Source organism: Micropterus dolomieu, linkage group LG20, assembly GCF_021292245.1.
Source record: "Micropterus dolomieu isolate WLL.071019.BEF.003 ecotype Adirondacks linkage group LG20, ASM2129224v1, whole genome shotgun sequence".
Classification (NCBI taxonomy): Eukaryota; Metazoa; Chordata; class Actinopteri; order Centrarchiformes; family Centrarchidae; genus Micropterus; species Micropterus dolomieu.
In genome coordinates, this window is record NC_060169.1 from 9260070 (window position 1) to 9281579 (window position 21510).

The 21510-nt window shown below is 38.9% G+C and overlaps 1 protein-coding gene across 6 annotated transcripts in view; it reads left to right on the plus strand.

Annotated features, from left to right (window-relative positions):
* glceb (glucuronic acid epimerase b) overlaps positions 1–21510 on the plus strand; it is a 67406-nt gene that overhangs the window by 37831 nt on the left and 8065 nt on the right. For all 6 annotated transcript variants that reach the window (XM_046032226.1, XM_046032230.1, XM_046032231.1 and 3 more), the window contains exons 3-4: positions 6952–7481; positions 15594–15839. In XM_046032226.1, the coding sequence (XP_045888182.1) occupies positions 6965–7481; positions 15594–15839 (763 nt within the window). In that variant the 5' untranslated portion in view covers positions 6952–6964. The remainder of the gene's footprint in view (positions 1–6951; positions 7482–15593; positions 15840–21510) is intronic.

Genomic DNA, 21510 nt, shown 5'->3' on the forward strand with positions numbered 1-21510 from the left:
GACTTCAAGTGCATTTTACAACGTCACAAGGTTTTTTCATTGTTGAAAAGATTTAATTTCATGACACCTAACACTTTCTCATCAATAACAAACAAGCATAGTATTAGGTGTTTGATCGGATTTTCCCAGCCTTGTTACTGGAGATTTGGGGGATAAAGACAAAATATTTGGATGTTTATTTGGAAAAAAGTCTAGTTGTTATCTATATCAAGCAGAATTAATACCTGCTGTTTAAACCAGGTCATCTCTTGCTGCATATGCTAAAGCAACCATCAGGGCATCCTTCATTTGTTACAGTCCATCACAGTTCAAAGGCAAATGATCACAATCAAAGTCTGAAACATTTGATGATCTTCAGAAGGAACAAGATAGCTGTGTATTAAGGAACATGTGAGCATCCTGGGAATTCAACACTGTGAAGTTGAATTTCCTGTCAGTTTGTGAAGCCGATGTCTGCTCAGCTACAGTTGGGAGCTGTCAGCAATTTCATGTAGGACTTGTCAGTCAGAGATCATTAAGCTTTTACCAAGTCATATGTGACTTGCCAGCAGTTTGTCATTGTTATCATACTATAAGTGGACCGTTTTGTATTTAGTTATTCGTTAATATAATGCCTATGTTCAATGCCCAGATGATTATTTGACAATTATTGCTTAATGTTAATTATACCAGCAGGGCATCAACTAATGACTGTTGTCATTATGGGTGAATCTTATGATCATTTTCTCAACTGATTAATTGTTTAGTCTATAAAATTTCAGGAAACGGGGAAAAATGTTGATCCCAGCCCCAGGTGATGTCTTCTAATGTCTGGTTTTGTCTGGCCAGCAGTCCAAAACTCAATGTTTAGTTTCATGTGATATTACTAACTAACAAAGTTGTTAGTTTAATATCACATCAAACAAAGGCATCTAGCAAATTCATCTTGCAGAAGCTTAAACTAGCAACTGTTAGACAGTTTTGGCATAAATGACTCAAATAATTAATCATTTATCTAAATCTTTCGACCAATCTATTAATCAGTTAATTGCTTCATCATCATGTAATATGTTTCCAAATAGCTACAGTATATAGCTAATCTGGGCCATTTTCTATTGATAAAGTGAGGTTACTTTGAAATAAAGTACTTCCTTTTCCCCTTGCCTCTTGTCTTTTGTGTTAACCTAAACATGGCACCACACACAGCCTGAAAATGTATGCTTGTGCTAATTGTAAATGTATCTTTTCTTTATATAGTGTTTAAGTCATTAAGTTGCCCGAACTAACTATACAAGAATGTGCTTATCTTGAGTGAGGAGAAATTACTTAAGATGCACTTGATAAAGTCACACATCTCCACTTTGTCTATCAAGAGATCAGTGATAGATTTTAAGGTATTGTTATAGTTAGTTCTGTTTAGTCAACATCATTGTAACACACAAATGTTGACAATGTGGGCATTTTTTTATTACGAAAGATAACACATTTCTGTGATCAGTTTCATTCAAGAAACTATTTGGCAGAGCATTGTCCCCAAAGCCCAAGGGGAACTGGGTTTGATTTACAAAAAAAACTGAACGATAGAAGCAATATGCCTTGCAATATGACACAGCCTTTCTTCATTCCTTTCTCCGCCGTGCATACATACAGTCAAGTTTGATCATTTAGCTATTCACAAAGAACGATTTCATCCCATAAAAATGTAGTCTCAACAAGTCATTGCTATTTCAGGCACTTTTCAATTTCCTGAGACAGGACACTGGGAGCATGTAAACTGAAAAGCTGCTTTTGTTTTCCTTAATCTGTCAAGCATGGGAGGCTTTTATCCTCGAACAGGATTGTCTTTCACCTCCTGTCCAGTTGCATCTGTCTTTTTTATATATTTCATGTCAGTGTAGCTTTCCTTCCAGATCAAATCTTATCTATGCAGCACTTCCTCAGTTGAGCTGTATTGTGGATTACACAAAGGTCCATCCATAACTTTATAAAGAAGTCCTCAAACCAAAACGACAATAAAAATGATGCATGTGACTGCTCCAAAAATTACTCTCAAAAGTATTTTCTGATCTTCTGCCTCTGATTAATGTTTGATGAAGTCTCACATCACAACACAAACTGCAGTGTGGTGTTGAATTCACATACTTTGTACTCAACTATCCATCTGACCTCCTCCCTAACAGATCTTGTGGTTAAGTAACAGGAAAACATAACTTCTGTCTTTGCTACTGAGCGAGAACAGTCATTATTCGAACAACTTGTCAGGAAAATCAACATAAGTCATTGTAAGCTTTCAAATAAACAACCAATGCTGTTTTTCTGCTGAGAACAGACTCCTAATAGATGCAAGGGAATTTGAGTCAAAATACACCTGAGACAGAGCAGCTACCTTTTAAGCAACCAGCCAGATGTTGGTCTCTTAATTAACTTGTGTACCGCAGCAGAGACGATTTTACTAACATGTTCATTAGAGGAAACACAGTCAAGAGGACATTAACAACATTATTACATTAAATTGTTAGTGGAAGCTTTGAGAGGACATGGAAACAGAGGTTTATTAATCTTTGAGAATTTCCAAAAAGTTTATTTGAATTTAGAGAGATGGGAGAAGTGTGTCCTCCGCCATCAACTGTTGAGGTGTGGTGTGGGGACAGAGTGGACCCAAACGCAACTCTGGGGGATTAACAGGTTTAATTAGGGGAAAGAAGGGGTTGAGGGACTGGAGTTGAGGGACAGGTGGATGCCAGGGAAACACAGGCACGGGGAACCGAGGAGACAGAGAGCCGAGGGAAAGGGGCACAGGGGAACGGATCACGGGGTTGGTGGAGGAGTGTGGTGGCAGGCTGACTGGGGAGGCACGAGGGAGAGCTGGGAGGACGCTGTGGGGGAAGTCCGAGGGGAGAGGGCAGGTGAGCGAGCCCAGCCGACTTGACTGAGGACGAGGGTGAGTGAACCTGGAGAGAGACAGACAAACAGGGTCAGTGACTCAGGGAAAAAGAGATCGTGCAGGTTTTTCAAGTGCTTGGATGATCAGTGGGATAGAAGTACTGTTGGAGATGAGGCTGATTGCTGGCAGGTGTGGCAGGCAGAGGAGGTGGCTGACGAGGTGCAGGTGTGGGTCGTTGGCTGGGCTCAGGAGCGGAGGGAGAGAGAGAGAGAGAGAGAGAGAGAACACACACGGGAGGAGACACAGGGAGGCAGGCAGAGTACAGAGAAAAACAGAATCACAGACAAAAAAAGGGAGAAATAACCAGGACACTCACCGTCAGCCGGGCTGCCACCACAACATAAACAGCATTAAGTCTTATATGGAACATGAACTAATATAGATATGTAACAACATAAGAGGTATTGGGCCAAGCTCATGCTGCATTTAACTCACTGATAAAGAGCCAGGACCCAATTACAGACAGGACTGGTTTAGGTCAGGTTTTAGTTGGCCTCCTTTTGACTCGGCCATGTCACCATCTTGCAGTGAGAGGATTTAGCCCCTGTTTTGCAAGTTCTTTTGACTGTGTCTTGAATGAGGTCTGTCATAATGAAAGATAATATTTGCAAGAGGAGTTGCCAAATATATCAGTCTCTGAAAAGCGTGTTGTGTCATCTTGTCATTCTTTTTTAAATGTGTGTGTAAATGAGTTTTATCTGCTACAATCTTGAATTTATTCTGAGTGAGTTTCTATTTTGTGAAATCAGGTAAGCTAAACTATCTTTCCTCTATATGTATATCTCCCACCTCTTGTTTTTTTTTATTTTTGTTTTTTTTTTTTTACAAGAAATGTCCAGTTAGTTTCTGGTTGTTTTCAACCTCTAGAACTAGTTTCAAATACACTTTTGTTAGATGTGTTTGAGGCAGAGTTTGATATATATTGTATTCATGATTTCTGATCCATAAACAAACAGCATCTTGTAATTTTCTTACATTAACTCCTCTTTCAGCACACTTGAGTAGGAGTAAATCACTGCCACTGTTGCTGCATCAGGGTTTAAAATATGTTCAGGAAATGGAACTTGGCTTGAAACGAATCATAGTCCGCGTGAGGCATTAGGATGCTCTCCATGCTGCAGTGCTTAAGCCCATGTCTATCCACCTTGAGTCTGAACTCAACACTAGCAACAAATCATAATATAAAAAGAGCAAATTATTTATAGTTCCTTGACAGGGCGGACCTACTTATCTTTCAAGTCGCAGTCCCCAGGCCTTCTACCTCGCATTTTCAGCATTGTCAGAGTTCACGGCGGTCCACTCCTTCACCATTTACATTTATTCATTTAGCTGACTCTTTTATCCAAAGCGACGTACAATTGCTATACATGCCAGAGGTGCAACAATGGGTTAAACCCCTGTCTCTCACACCTAAGGCATGTGTCTTATCCTCTGGCCCATCACCAGGTTGACATTTCTCTAAATATCAATGATAGTTTTTATATATGGCCATAATTTTTCAGGCACACAGATGCACCAGAGCTTTTCTTTAAACCACTGGCTGCAAGACAACGGCAAAAAGTTTTTTAAAATAGAGCTAATAAGAACTATTTCAGTTGTGTGTTGGAGTAAAAAGATGTTCTGTGCCTAATTGAGCGAATAAAATTCGGTGTTTGGCGTTTTTTTAGAGGAAGTCCATTCTTCATCTTCTACAACTTGCACTTCCTCAACATTTGCTTATTAAGCGGAGTTTGCGCTCTGGAAGTCCACTTTCCTAATTTTTAAGACTCATTAACAACATTAACTTAGTGCCAGAGGGATCTTGGACAATTTTTCACTCTGCAATGCTGTAGCACATTACTGTTGTCCAATTACTGCACATTAATTGAGCTGACCTTTTAGTAGTGTCTAGTTTAAGCTGAGATATTGAAATGAACTTGGGGAGTGATGATTTTCCTCCTCCCCTTCCTATGTCATCAGAGGACCTAACTCTGTTGTCACTGTAATTATAAATTCTATGAGCAGTAAACTGTAATTAGTGTGGAGGAGGAGACCTCAGTATGTGTATTGATTTCTCGCTGGCTTGGTGAAAATGCCTGATTTGCTTGGTGCATTGTTTGACGCCTCCATTCATATAGAAGAAGGCCATCAGCAAACCTATAAATAAAATGGCAGTTTGTGCAATTTCAATTGTTGTTTACTGTGAAGAAGTCCGTTCACTTTAAAAACAAATGTTGACCAAAGTTCTATACAGGGAAGTTAAAAATACATCTAGATAATTATAATGAAAATAGATAAATGGATAAATTGGGAATGCACAGAACACATAATCTGATATAAATGTAATATAGGAAATGTTTCTTAAGACTCGATTTAGAAATGTCAATACACAGCTTAATTGTGAGTGATAACCTTTTGTAAGAGTAATTTACTGACTGAGCAGGTCAGAGATGAAAACAGCTACCATTTCATGCAATGCTCTAAAATTAAACAAAAAAACTTTAACAATGAACTTTAAGATGTGTCTGGTAGGCACTGATGGGAGCCCAGCGTTGGGAGATATGATTTGCCTCACCACTACATCTTGAGGAATATTTGCTTAAAGGAATTGTTGGGACATTTTGGGAAATATGTTTATTGCTTTCTTGCCACAAATTAGACAGATTATTTTTACTATTTGTTATAACTGTTAATTAGTGAGCTTTAGAGGTTCTGGTAGGTGGATTTTGTTTCATTTGGACAGAGCCAGTCTAGCTGCTGTCATCAGCTTCATACTTACTAATGACAATATCAGTGTCCTCACCAAACTCTCCACAAGAAAGGAAATAAACATATTACACAAAATACTGAACTATTCCACTATTTTCAGATGTGCCAGACTGAGGGGTTTGTGAGTTGCAATTTGGAGCAGAAGTGACTTGAATACCCAAAACAAGAAGTAAACTTAATGGACAAGTGGACCTAAAAACCTGTGAAAAAATGCTACCAATTGCAGACGATGGTTGTTTGTCAGTAAATGAAACCCACCTGATCACGCTGGCAACGCTGTGGCACAATACAGCACTTCTTATTGTTCACTAACCTGCCATTTTGCATGTGCAACAACAACAAATTTGGGTTTGTGAGGAGTGAACTGTCTAAATTAACAGACTCTACATTTACCAACTCTGTCCTCATGTGCTTCTACCTCATTTACAGCTAGACAGTCTCTTCCCAAAAACAAAAGTGAGAAGAAATGTGTGTTTGACAGAAATTACAACTTGTTAACTATTTTGGGAAAGTTGTTCCAAGCAGCATTCTCTCTGGTTTATGTAGTGTTTGGTGAAAGAATGAGAGAATCGCTGGATAATACTCATGTAGAGAGCAGAGCAGTTATGTTTCTCAGTGCATTTATATGCAATTAAGTAACCAGGTTACATTCAGCTTTTTAAAAGGAAGCCTCTAGTAGTCTACATGAGTCAGTTTTCACTGCTAGTCTTTTGACTATTTGTAAAATTCAGACACATTTTTGCTCAAAGGACAAACTGGGCACTGCGCAGAAACACAGCCTGTCCTCGCTGCACTCAGTCCAAATGCTCAAACAAAAAAAGTGTCTTTTAAAGCCATGGCTCAAAGTCAGGTAGATGAGAAATTTTATTAATGACCCTCTGCATGCAGAGGCAGATATTACATTAAGTTCATATAAAGTGTCATACGATTTCCTGTGTTCCTGTCTGATTTCTCCCAGTAAACAGGTCTCTTGCATTTCTCTTGCAAGTTGCATTAGATGCTATGCATTGAATTTATGTCACTGCATTTAGATTAGCACCTTTTTCACATTATCCTATGCTCTCTAACAGTGATTCAGGAGGATATAATGAGGCAATACTGTCTGATGGGCTTTTAAAAAATAAGGCTGTTTTTCACAGCAGGCTGCCAGTCTGCAGTGCTGAGAGGTGTGGCTGTTTCTTCATATGCTGATACCAGATGACTTCTTATTGGTTTCTCACCAAATTATCAATCATACATTCTTGTAATGTACCTCTTGTGTTTGTGTCTGTGTCATGCAGGCAAGTTGTGATCATGCGCTGCCTGGCTGCTCGGGTGAACTACAAGACCCTCATCGTTATCTGCGCCCTCTTCACACTCATCACTGTGTTGCTATGGAACCGCTGCTCCAGTGACACCTCCCTGCGCTTCCTGCCCCGAGCTGCCTTGGTGGTTCCAAGTCCCAAGGTGGGGGATGCTAGCATCAGCAGCCAGCAACACCCTCCACAGCCTCCAGAGCCCCCGCCTGTTGTTGGGGTTGTTGGGGGCAACAAGTATGAAGAAATTGACTGCCTGATCAATGATGAATCCACTATCAAAGGCCGGCGAGAAGGCAGCGAGATTTACCTGCCCTTCAGCTGGATGGAAAAATATTTTGAGGTTTACGGCAAAGTAGTGCAGTACGACGGCTATGATCGGTTTGAGTTTCAGCACAGCTATTCAAAGGTTTACACACAACGTGAGCCCTACCACCCCAATGGAGTCTTCATGTCGTTTGAGGGATACAATGTGGAGGTTCGTGACCGTGTCAAGTGTATAAGTGGAGTGGAAGGTAAGACTTTTTTATTGATGTTCATCTCAGGGATGTTTGAGCCGCTTTTCGACCAAAGGTACTGGGGATTTTTAAGTCCCCAGATCTCTTTTCAAGGAACTAAAAGGTTCCTTCAGCTCACTGTTGTGTGCGTTTCCACCGTGGTCTAAAGACCTGCAACGATTAGGCAAATTAACCAGCTGAGGTAGGTTGTAGCCATACAAAGCGATGCACAGGCATCATTATTTGTAACCACTATCCGTGAGCAACATTTGTACACAAATGTATATCAGATTTGACTGGAATATAATGAAAAACTACAGGCTGTGTTTGACCATTAAACCAGCTTTTTTGTGTGGGAGCTATAATGAAGACACGCACAATAAAGTTCATTACACATTTAATAGTAGCCAAACAAACTGGATGAAGCCATAAAGTTCTTAAAATAACTCCAGAGAAAGCAACACAAAAATAAAATCGCAACAGTTTGGAAGATTATTAAAACATTTCCAGCCGACAAAAGCTGTAGATCAGCTGCAGCACTCACGTGCACTCTGTGTGCGCCTGCGTCGGAGGAACGGGATGTTTAACAAGCGTTAATTACCTGCTGTAATCAGCTGTTCTGCTTGTTTCGGAGAGGAGACCGACTTCGGCTCCATGTAGAAACTTCCTGGTTGATGAAAACTTAAAACATCAATTTCGGACCCAGTATTTAGCTTAACTACATCAGCTGTTCACTTTAAACACACACTGCAGTTTGGCTGCTGTTTCCCAGCTATAAATTTAATGCCGACATACCATCTCAGGCAGACATCCACGAGATTTGTGGATAACAAACCGGATAAAACCATCAAGTTCTTAAAATAACTCCATCACAGAGAAAGCAAAGCAAAAATAAAATCGCGACCATTTGGAAGGTTATTTGGACTTTTTGGGGGGTGAAATGAAGACCCCAGAACTACATTTAGACCCTGGTCCCTCCGGTGGAAAAACAGTGAGTTCCTCCAAAGGTTCCTAGTTCTGGGGTAGAGTTCCTTTGGTCGAAACGCAGCTGTGTGTCAGATCTTAAATCTCACATATTGGTGCCTACAGTACACAAAACTGAGTCGTCAGAAAGTCAATATTTCTAAATGGGACAATTTCATTTTTCATTTTTTGCATATACCTTTTTTTTCAATTTATTCCAGATTGCACATCTGAAGACCCTCTATGTTTTGGGGTTTTTGTCAGTGTGCTGGCATTTTTTACCCATAAAATATAAGATTAATATAAATTAATATAAATTAATATAAAATATTTAATTCACACACAGTGAATTTACAACATGATCATGCAAAAGTGCATTTGTCATTACAGTTTTGATTTCCTTTTCATGGTATTTTCCCTTCCATGCAACCCAAATTAAACCAGGTTTCTACGCTGATTCTGTTAAATACGCCATCAATGTATGAGACGAATTAAAGGAAGAGTAGAAAGAAAGCCAAATTTTAATTTTGTGGAGTGATGCCTGGTACTTCCAGTAGCGCTGACTGGTGACGACTGAGTCTATAGAGTGACGTCAGAGTTGTATGAATTTGGATGTGACTATCCAGACTGAGGTCGCATTTCACATGTGAAAGTAGCCCAAATCGAACTGGAAAAAAATCTGATACAATGTGACTCGGCTGTTTGCACTGTTATAAAAAACAAAACAAATCTGAGTCACATATGAGCAAAATAATCAGATTGGGGTCACTTTGGCCTGCAGGCTGAACGCGACCTTAGCATGGAGTCAGGCCACCATGAGCATGCGGAACAGCTTCATTGCTCCTCGCCAAATCTTTGGAACCCTGTTGGAGGGATGAACACTGTTCCTCCACAAGATATATTCCCTCATTTATGTATGCCACATGTATTTAATCAGGTAATCTCATTGAGAACAAGATACATAACAGACATAACTAAATAGATTTAAAGATTATATTGTAGCATTTGGTCTTATGGAGATGGTGGTGGATAGCATTGTGTGGTCCAAAATAGCCGTAGCATTTTATTCACATCATTTTCATACTCACCAAACCTTTCTGTGAGCCTTGCTACATGGAAGCCTCTCCATTTTAAATGTTTCTCCACTCTTTCATTCTGTTTTTTTCCTTTAATTTATCCATGTCTATAGATTTATGGTATGGAGACCAAATACGTACAATGTATTTGATGAAAAACCTTTACTCGTTTCTTTTGGTGTTTTAATAAAGTCAGTGGCCCTGAAAAATATATAATTTACTTAATGAGATCTATTTTAAGTGAGTGATTCATTGTAAATTCTCTATTTGATCTGTGAGAAAGTGAATGAAAACTTGATTAACAAGATAGATCAGATTTTAAAAGCACCTACTCAATCTCAGCCAACCATGCCTACACAGTTTGGGTCTGAATACTTATGACCATGTGATATTTCAGTATTTCTTTTTTAATAAATTTGCAAAAATTTCTACATTTCTGTTTTTTTCTGTCAAGATGGGGTGCTGAGTGTACATTACTGAGAAATAAAATGAACTTTTTTGATTTTTGGAAAATGGCTGCAATGAAACAAAGAGTGAAAAATTTAAAGGGGTCTGAATACTTTCCGTACCCACTGTACACTACCAAATGTGATTTGTGTCAAGTCACTCAGACAAGGTTCCTTTAAGAATAATTACCAGGAATGATCAATAGCTCATTTTAAAAGGCTATTAGTTCAAACCACATTGTCATCAATATAGTTCCGCGCCCCGCTCACTTGAAGGAGTGGCCCTGTGTACTGTGTAAATTACAAAAATAGATATTCATTATCATTCTTTTATTGTCAGATAGGCAGATACGCCAGTAAAAGAAAACAGACACTAGACACAAAATATAGTTGCTTAAAAAGTGTTCAGTGATCAGTAAAAATGGCAGAAGTGATGTGATTCGAAGTTGAAGTTCTTTTCCACTCAAGAAGCAAGCTATGTTTTGGTGGGGAGATGTGATAAAAGATGATATATTCACCTCTGCAACTGACAAAATGTCAGTTGCAGAGGTTCACTTGAAAAATAATCATAGACAGTGTCTGTAAGAGCAATTTGCCAGCAGTCAATAGGCATTTTTGCTGAGATGGATAGTTCAGTGTCCCACATTGGCTTTTTTTTCTTTCACGTTGTGACACAAACCTGCTTTCCTGTTAATCACACAAATAGAACAATAGAGTAGTTGTGTTTATATTCAAATCTGCACAAAGCATGTGTGTCTTTCTGTCATACATGGATGCTGTGCATACTCGCATGGATGCAGAGAATACCAAATTTTGAGGAAGGTTAGAAAGCATGGTAACATATTTGGTTGATTAGTTCCAAAGAGTTTGGTTGATTTTTAATAAAATGTAATATATATATTTTTAAAGTTCTTATTACTTTTTATCTGAACTGCAGTCCCACTTAAGGACCTTGTTGTGTGACAAATTACCACTTTATTGTAATTCTGCTCCACTACAACTCATGTATGGGAGGGAACATGCAATGCAAACAATGCAACAGTGGAAAATGGATCAGACAGGAATCAAGCCAAATCTTCTAGTACTTTTGAGCTGAGCAGTTGGGAACCATGTTATTCTCACCCTCTCATTTTCAGTAGACTGTTTATTTTAGTGCAAAATAGAGGAAACGCACACAATTTACTAAGGTCCATTAATTAAGCCCAAGGCGCCTTGCTATTTAGCACTCTACATGTGCAGGCATACACATCTCTCTTCAACTTGGCATATTTTTATAGGTGAAAATAGCAGTTCATTAATTAGCCTGTCACAGTCTGAGTACTGCAGGGCTTAAACAAGGTCATGGGAGCATTTCTCTCCCAACACACCCTGCTACCCATAGATAAGTTATTTAACAAGACCCTCAGCAATGATCATTAAAAGTCATGATTGTCCTTTTACATCGCTCTAGCCTCTGCCATATTCTGCTGGGATTTAACTTGTGTCAAGACTTAAAGTATAGCATTGAACACACACCCAGATTGTACTGATATCTTAAACTCACACAGTCACTTGCTCCTTTTCAACTGTGATAATATTAGGATTAAAAAGTGTTTTAGATTGAGAACATTTTAGTTAGACTGAAATTCACAATCAGCCATGCAAATGTATTTTCTTAATATTTTTATTATTAGACAGCGATACAAACAGCACTACAACATTCCTTTACTTGTCATGTCTCCTGTAGGGCTGTGTTTGTATTGTAGAAATTGAGCTCTAACTTTTCATTGTTGCACCAGAGCTTCAATGAGATCAAGAACAAAAGCTGAGAATAATGAAGCTTCAGCAGCTGTGGAGATATCATTAGTGGAAGTAGTTAATCCTCTCTAACAACACCATCTTAAATCACAATATGTCTCATTTTTGTATGTCTCTTTCTTTATCTTGAACCATCTTTGCCTTCACTCCGGGATCTATTGCACACCACGATCAAGATTTGCAAAAACACATATGCACACACACTCTTTTAAAAAACATATTACAACCTTTTAAGTGCTTGATAAAAACACACATACTCTCACGTTAACTCTCGATGCAAACACACATCTCGATCTCTTTTAACACTCAACCTACAGCAAACCATTGTGGTTACAGCCACTTTACAATGACGTTATACCGCAAATTAATTTAAATAGACCCAATTCTGAAAAACTGAATAAAATTGTGGTTTGTAGTCAGTGTGCAGGCAGGCTATTTCCATATGAGCTGTCTTCCAACAGGTTTGCACCAACAGTACATGTGATTTGTGTATAATTACACCCGTTCTGCCGCTGGATTACCGCCAGTTTGTTAAATACCTGTACTCTGTGAAAAACTTTTTTTTTTAAGTTGTATATCCAGCTAAATAAATATAGTATTATTCCCCCAAAGTGTTTCATTGTATCCCCAGCTGGAATACCTACCCCCAAAGCAAAAGTAAAAGCTGCATTAAACTATTTTGGCCACTAGGAAGCAGAAAGACTAAAAAAAGTTGAAGTTGCTATTTATGGATAATGTGTTAGCAAACAATTGCTAACTTTACTTATACATCCATTTCATGGGATCATATTTCGGATCACCTGACATGTCTGTCTAATATTCAGTGGGCTTTTAGCTCGTCTTTGGCCCCCACCATCTGCTGAGGGAAAACATCCGGGCCTTTAGCTGCAACGAGCTGAACTTTATCCACTGATTTAATTTGGTCTTTCACAGTGAGATTGTCTGCAGCTTTTAGCCTCCTTTAGATAAACTGTTTTTGAATAAAAAAGCTGAAAGATCTACTGAGTTGGGTCATAATTCTTAGTTGGTTCATCACTACAAGCGAACCTTTCACATGACACATTACAGTCATGTGGTTTAAGGTTCATATTTAAAAATATTACTTAATGGAGTTTTAATGTCAGCTCATATTCTTCCAGATCTCAAGAAATTTCCTGACGTGCTGGAGGTAAAAAATAAATGAATAAAAAGGAAATATTTTTTGTTATAATTTATAATTGTTATAAAATTAATTGTTTAAAATTCCCCTTCTCTTTTCTCACTAGTTTCTCCAACATTGCCTACCCCAGCGCTAACTTCTGTAGGATTAGGGTGTACTTTAATTGGCAGAAGAGGTAGTATTTCAGATTTCTGGAAAAGTCCACTCTCTGGAGTCATTAAAATATCTGGAGGCTTAACAGTATATTACTTTAGTGTTATTTAGAGAGTAGCACAGCGTTACAGTGTCTGGATTTTGACAGTCATTTGACTTAAGTTGTCAAGGGAGATGCCAGTAACAAGACGGGCATGGAGAAAAGTCTGGCAAGAGATTGGAAAGTGTGTGTGTGGCACTGTATGAGTGTGTTCATTTCATTTATTTTTTGTGCTCTTTTATGAACACATTAATCAAATGTGTCAATTTGTCACGACTTTGCTACTTTAATGTGATATGTGGCATTGGTCCATGCTATGTACTTGTCCCTTTTTAAAAATAAACATTAAAATGGGGCGTGAATTCATGCCCCATTAGTAATGGTGATCACACTGACGAAAATGCATTACTTGGGAATGTTTGCCATGGAGCAGGCTGCCCGGTGCTTAACCATGCGTTGAGAAATCATGCAAGTAACTGGTGCAGATTTATTTATTTTTTTGTTTTTTTAAACTTAAGCTCTGCCTCGCCTCATAGTAGAGTGCAGAGAGGAGCGACTGCTCACATAACTTATTGATACGGATATGTATGTCACTTGAATGCAAATCAATACAAACACATGGAAAATCTTTGTGGTTTTGAGTGAATCTATCTGGATGGGCTCTCTGCTTTGGAAACACTGGTAGAGAGGAGTTGGAAAATGTGCTACTTCTGCTTGTCAGTGTGACTGCAACTCTACTGTTAAGAAGCTGTAATTGTTTTAGTTTTGTTCATCCCATTAATGTACATACAGTCCATGCAAATAAAATTATCGGCTGTCTATTAACCACTTTAGTATATCAGTAGTAGAATAGGGTTGCCCAGGTGGTGTAGATGTGCAGACCACACATCCACCACTACAGGCAGCTGGGTTCAATCCTCAGTGATAGTGCTTCTAGCTATGGTTGGCCGAGCCATTGAATACAAATTACCAGTGATGGGACATCAGTAAGGGATCATGCCCTTGTCGCTGCATCGACTCCTACCTTTGTGGTTGTTTAGGAGTCCTTTGCACTCAGCTTATCAGGGTGGATGGAGGGTATTAATGAAGCTGAAAAGTTACTTCATGTTTTAACAATGAGAAGATCAAAAGTAGATGTTAGACGTTTCAAATTGGTGAAAAAATGCGAAAATAATAAGATCATTTCTATGAATTTCGCTGTTCAACTGTTATAATAAGTAAATAAAAATATTGCTAGTAAGAACTGAAAGAGTCATGGCATCATTTGGGAGTTACTTTACCCTGCAGTGTGAGTCTGCACATTTTGTTTTTCACAAGTTAGTTTTCAAAAAGTTAGTAAATGCTTATGCCATTAATTGTCAATCATTGTCATTTTTACTGTCACATTGACTGTTGTTTTTGTTTTGTAAAGCACTTTGAGCTGTATTCTATATATGAAAGGTGCTATATAAATTAAGATTATTATTATAATGATTATTTGACCCACCATTACTAGCTTTATGGTCCCTAAACAGTTTAACAAGAGACCAGGAAAAATTTCCAACTTGAACATAATCTCCATTAGTTCATTCTTCACCTCCATTTTGAATTTCACACACATTGGCTAGAATAAAAACCCATTTACACTCTTTTCTGTCATAAAAAGAAAGATAAGCTTTCTTTCTGTGTTCTGTCATTGACTGACTGAGTTTTGGTCAGCAACTGGACCCGTATATTGGAGAATAGCAAATAATAAAATGGAGTCTTTTGTGCAAGATGTGTCCTATTGGGAAAGCAGAGCAGATGGCAATAAGCGAAGTTGAACATCAACAGAAGATCTGCTATATATGCAGTGGTGATTAGTTTGAAAGGAGGAGGCACATTATCACGCAGCCCTAATCTGAGTATATTATGTTCTTCTTCTCCGAAGGGGGTTTGGGTCGCACACATGCTCTCTCTGTCACAAGGTCTTTAAGTGAACTATCTGTTAATCAGAGTGATTCTCCTGCCTGTGCTATTTTTGGCTGCATCAACAGGGAAGGTCGCCTCCAGTAAAATGCAGTAGCTTAGCTTGAATTTCACCACAGCATCTAATCATTTACCAAAGCTGGTGGAATTTTTTTTCTAACCTTTTATTCTGCTTCTTTTTTGCAGTGACTGTTTTCTGTCTTCTTTGTCTGCATATACAAAATAGGCCCAGATTTGGTTTGGTATCAATGATTAATTTTGGACCCGTTTTATTGCTACGACAGTTATGAAATCAGTGTGACACCACAGACTGTTATGACAACTACCATCTAAAAATTTACATTTACAAGCTGATCATGTAAACACACAATTTAGAAGCATTTCAATACACTTAAAATAAAAGTACACAAAAGTACACAGCAATCACTAAAAGACAACCAACGCACAAATGCAATGTTGATGGTCTCTTGCATATAAGGAGGGCATTTTCTGTATTTATGTAACATTACTGTTCTTATCTGTCTTCTCAACCCCCCTCTTTCCACCCAGGTGTGCCTTTGTCCACTCAGTGGGGCCCTCAGGGCTACTTCTACGCCATCCAGATTGCTCAGTATGGCTTGAGCCATTACAGCAAAAACCTGACGGAGCGCCCTCCCCACGTGGAGATCTATGATACAGCCGAGGAGAGAGACAATCGGGCCAGCACAGCGCCCTGGAGTGTGCCGAAAGGTTGCGGTCTCAGCCGTGTCCACGACAGGACCCGAGGTACCTCCGTGCGTCAGTTCAGTGCTCCAGGTATGTAAGCCTTCCATGCGCCCAGATGGCTTCAGGGCAAGGAGCTTATCTCCTGTTAACTGTGGCTGTAGGAAGCTCGATATGCAACTACGCCCTCAGGACAGGATAATAGTCTGCAGTGAGTCACAGCCACAGTGCGAGAATACTGGCAGACTGTGTTGGTTTACAGTGGACCCACCACATTATGACACATTCCTAAAAATGATGATGATTAAAGAACCAGCAGACACAACATCACACATTTAATCCTGTTCAGCTCACTTAGTCAGACATTGTCACATTTATTCTGTCTAAATACATTGTGAAAATTCCCACTGATGCTGCAGAAAGAAACACCTATGGTTTCACTATAGACGTCTTCTTTTTATCCAGAGCATGAGTGGATGAACTCATTACTGTTGTCTCCAGATGTTATCAGCTGTAGCCAATTACCTTGAATTCTGTTCAAAATAAAGCTCTAGGCTGTTGTCTGGTTAGTGTGCTCTTTGAAAGCCGTTGTACCTTATGTGCCATATGGGCTTTAATGAAAGGTAGATAACTAGTGCCTTTTTCTTGTAAGGAAAGTCACATTTTCAGTCAGGTAGTCACGTACTTGAGTTATAAATCGTTAAAAACAGGGAAAAAATATGTACTTTCACTTTTTAAAAAGGCTAAATAATAATTTCAGCAAATGGAGTAAATGGTGTTTTTTTTTTTTCTGACTATTTTAAGCTGCTGATTAATACACATTTGGTGGTCTAGTGAGAATTTACAGCTGCAGGACAGTGTGTGTGGGAATGTCTTAAAAAATTAACTACATTTTCACTATCATGTAGGAATCCATGGCAACTGTGTAGCTCAGTTCTGTTTTTTTAATTGTTCGACGACAACAATAAAGGCATATGGCTAAGAGGAGACTGCGATGGCTGCATAGGATAAATTCAGTTTTGGTCTTTGCATGGTATTTGTATGTTGTATTGAATATCACCACATCATTTCTTTAAGCATATCATATTAATTATATTTATATTTAACGCAAATCAACCTAATAGCTCTGTATCGGGTTCTCCAGGATTCAGAGCTGTGAAGCAGCAAAGCTAATGTTAGCCCGTTATGCTACAGTGGAGAGCACTCAACAGTGTCATTTGGTGGTCATCAGTCAGATATCATTAGTTTTAATAATATCAAAAGGCATTTATCTGTAATCTTATCACTGTTACAAGAAGTTTGATATTTAACCAACCATGTACTTGTTATAATCGACTTCTGATGATGGCAGTCAGTAGAGTAAAACCTTTGTTGTTGTTGTTTTTATTTTATTTGTTGAGATTTGAACATTGCAGTAAGAACTTAAGACATCCTTACAAATCAATCGTCACCGTATTATCTGTTTAATTGTGCGTAGTTTATAGGCCTTCAGAAAATGGGGATTATTGCTCCTCACATTAAACTGACTGAAGGATGGCTCGGTTCTTAGTGCCATTTTGTACTATTTCAACGCCAAGGAATCTAATTTTATTCACGTCACTCGCTTTGTGTCAAAGACTCATTTGGTACTGAGGAAACACTGCTCCAGCCTTCTTCAGACTGCATAGTCGTTTATTGTGTTCAGCCTCTTCTCCTTTATGAATCTAAAAAGTTATCTATAAAGTAGGAAAAGATGAAAAAAATAACCTGTCCCGCTCTACACTCCTATTGTCCTTTTCATTATGCAACAGAATTGTATTGGGAGCTGCAGTATGTGGTGGGGATGATAAAGTCTAAAGAATTTTTAAATTACAAGAGTTTGTTAAAGTTTCATCCAGTGACCGTTTGTTTCAGCAGCTGCAACTGTCTCTGGCAAATTTACTCAGCTGTTGTCAACTAATGTTGATTCTGTGAGTTGGTTAAACAACAACAAAAAAACAGTGGCTGCTGCCTGGTTAATATGCTCACTCTGCATGGAAGAAGAAACACCACTCTGTGTCATTTTTGAAAAAATAAGGTCCAACAGAGTGGCAACTTTTGTTCCACATTAACAGTCTGGGCGATTGCCTCACAGTAATTTCAGACTAGCTACCGTTTAGCTCTGCAGTTGTCAAGTGTAATGCTAAAGACAGCTGGTGAACAGATTTATTGGAATATACCAGTTCAACTTTTAAGGTTGTGAATTTAATAAAATGTAGCCATTTTTACATAGAAGTGGACTTTTCTCTAACTGAACTGAACCTTGGAGGACCTCAGTAACAAACAGCAGCCATATTTTATGATTCTATTTATAAGTTTTATAATTCTTGTGATCTCTTGTTTCATACTATGTAGACCACAAATACAGGCCTGTAGCTAAATTTGTAGAAAATAATTGCAATTTGATTTTAGATATTTTGTTGTTCAGCCGTAGAGTAACAGATTGTGTTCTGTCGTGTTGTTAGAAATGCAATGAGTGCATATCTGTGAGTGGTCTAATTATGTAAATTATAAATATAATCAGACTATTTATTAAAAATAGAGACTGGAAATTTGACCTGTTTTTACAGATGTAAAATGACCAAGGCCACGAGATAGTTATTTTTGGAATTGGGAGAAGTAAAAATCTTTTGCACTGTGAGCTGTCTTTTATTCTCCTTTTGATCTCCTGCTGAGATTTCCAGGACACACACACACTCTCTGTCTCTCTCTCGCTCTCTCTCTCTTTCTCTCTCTCTCTCTGTCTCTCTCTCTCTCTCTCTCTCTCTCTCTCTCTCTCTCTCTTTCTTTCTCTTTCTTTCTCTCTCTTTCTCTCTCTCTCGCTCTCTCTCTCTCTCGCTCTCTCTCTCTTTCTCTCTCTCTCTCTGTCTCTCTCTTTCTTTCTTTCTTTCTTTCTTTCTCTCTCTCTCTCTCTCTCTCTCTCTCTCTCTCTCTCTCTCTCTCTCTCTCTCTCGAGCTGCTGCCTCTGCTGTAATTATCACCTCCTCCTAAATCCCACGCTTTCAACCCCTCATCGTCAACAATTTCTTTTCATTTCACTGCTCGTCACTTTTCTTTCTCTCTCTCCCTGCTACTCGCTCACCTTACCTAACAGCTTCAAAGTCGCCACCATAGCTCTCTCTTTCCTCGACATCATCATGTTTTCATCATCACTCCTCAGCCCTCCCTCGGCAGTCTTCATTCTCCATTAATCTTCCTCGTCTATCCCTAGATTTCAGTCAGACTTGCACTTCTATTTACTCATTTCCACCCACTTATCACCTCTCAGCCTTCTTGCGCTTCCTAAGCATTGCAATCATAATACCTCTATCCATTTTAACGCCTTATTCTACGCTCTCATCCAAACTTTTCTTGTTTTCTTCCTCTGTTGTCAGTTTCTCTTTCTGTCTTTTGCCTCCCTCCACTTCCTCCTCCTCCCTTCTTTCTGTTTGGGCCTTTTTTCCTCCTTACTGTATCTAGGGCACTGGTGTTGAACGGCCTCTCAAATTCTCTGACAAGTGGATCAATTGTCTGTCCCCTGATAATAACCTGCCATCTAGCATCTGTCCATTCCTGCGCGAACACTGTCCGCCACTGAGCACCTTTATTTTCTGAATCCCCTCGAGGTCAGTTGATATTTCAGATAGTGATAGTTGATAGAAATGCAGTTTGTACAAACCAAACCCTGCCAGAATTAGCAAGGTGATCTGTGTTCGGAGATACGGTGGAGAAACAGCTGTCACCAGCCACAATGCCTTTAAAACGTATTCACCAACCTTGGGAGTTGTTTTTATTGTCTTCAAGATTCAATCAGAGTAGAGTTAAAGTTTCTTTGACACCGATAAACAGAAAAGGAAACTTTAATGTAGTAAGTCTAAAGATTTTAGTCCAGGTTGATTTTACAACACCTGTCGTGGGTAACAGCAAGAGTGATTTAATACTACACACTCCTTCAGCAGCTCCTGTGTCAGAAACAGAACGCAACCAAATAAACTCACATTGTTTGATTAAAGATGTCAGTCAATAATAATTGCAACCGTGATCTGATTTCATGCTGCGCACGTAGCAAGTAGTTTTCCACACAACAGCAGGAAACATTAAAGTTGGTGAACTTGCTGAAGAGTTGGAGGTGTGCAGCCTGTTGCCTGCAGCTCTTCATATATCAGTTCTATGTGGCTGCTGCTAGCAAACATTTCTCCACTGGAGAAAAATACAGAAAATGACCAAAGTCTTATTTTAATTAACTAACACGGACGTCGCTAACCGCAGTGACAAGCATCAGTGTCGGACCATGGAGTTCTCGACATTGGTCACTCCCAGTGCTACGAATACAGAGAGATTAACCTGGCAGGGAAAGACTTAATCAGCATTGTGTGAACTGATTTGGCAAGGGCTTGAATGTAACAGGTAACATATGTAAAGGTCCTGCACTCGACCTTTTTAATACAGCTCTGATACGGCTGTAGGAGAGAGAACAGGAAAGAGTGTCTAACACTGGATTACATGAATGCACCATTTCCCTGTGTTTAGGAAGTCAATCTGAATCCAGCGACAATAAAAACTATATAGACCGATTATTTCTAGTTTACTAAATACATTGAATTGCTATTGCAGGAAAATTCTGACCATACAATAGTATCAAAATGGAGTTTGATTTTATGAACATTTTAAGAATTATAACTTCAATGTCAAAGTGAGAACAGATCTTTTGCGCAAAGCCAACAGAAACCTAAACGCACAGTCTCGTGGCTGTAATTGCTGCCTAACTTTTTATTAACTTGTTATTAATTTAGACCACCTTTAGACAGTCACCACTGTCAAAAAGCCACATTAAATCTACTTTGATTCAATGTTGTAAGACAATAAAACACGTAGAACTGATCAATTTGTTGAGCAACAGTAAATTAATCTGCAACTAATTCGATAATTGTTATATTTTTCAAACAAAAATGCCAAAAATGTGATGGTTTTAGCTCATTAAATGTGGTTATATATGATCGTAAATTGAATATATTTAAGTTTTGGACTGTTAGTCGTATAAAACAAGCAATTTCGATTTGTCACCTTGGGCTCTGGGAAATTATAAATTATAATATGGCATAATACTACATTTCATTGACGATTAATCAAGAAATCAATTATCTGATTAATCAGTAACAAAAAAATTGTATTTGCGGCCCTTAAAACATGAAAACTTGCTAAAAGGGTGTATACTTTTTATAGGCACTGTACGTCCTGTCGACACACTCATGTAGTCACAGAAGGGTGTGGATTAATAATCATACGTGCATTGACTGTTGTCTTGTGACTTGGATCGTTTGTGTCCGCACGTGTGTAACACCTACTGTACATGTGATTTCAAGCCTTCCTTCAACGTGCTCACTCATCTATACAAGCACGGTTTTACGCCGACATATTTCGAGCTGCATGTCATCTGTCTCCTGCCTTATTGCTAAACAGCCAGAGAGCAGAGCAGAGCAGAGGAGGTAGAAACTCGTCTATATTCCCTTCCCATCCTTTATTGATGCCAGAGTAATCACGGGGCCAGAGTACAAATCCACTTACTCTCTGCATTGCCTTAAGTAATGGATTTATGAGTGCATTAAAGAGCCGTAGTCATGCAGAGGCCCCTGCCAGACTGTCTCTCTCCTTCATTCTCCTCGTGATCGACTGTCTTTGTGTCTCAGACGGCCTCGTCTGCTTCTGCTTTTTCAGCTCATGTCATGCAAGATCTTGCCGTCTCTGATTCTCAATTGTCTTCTCACTA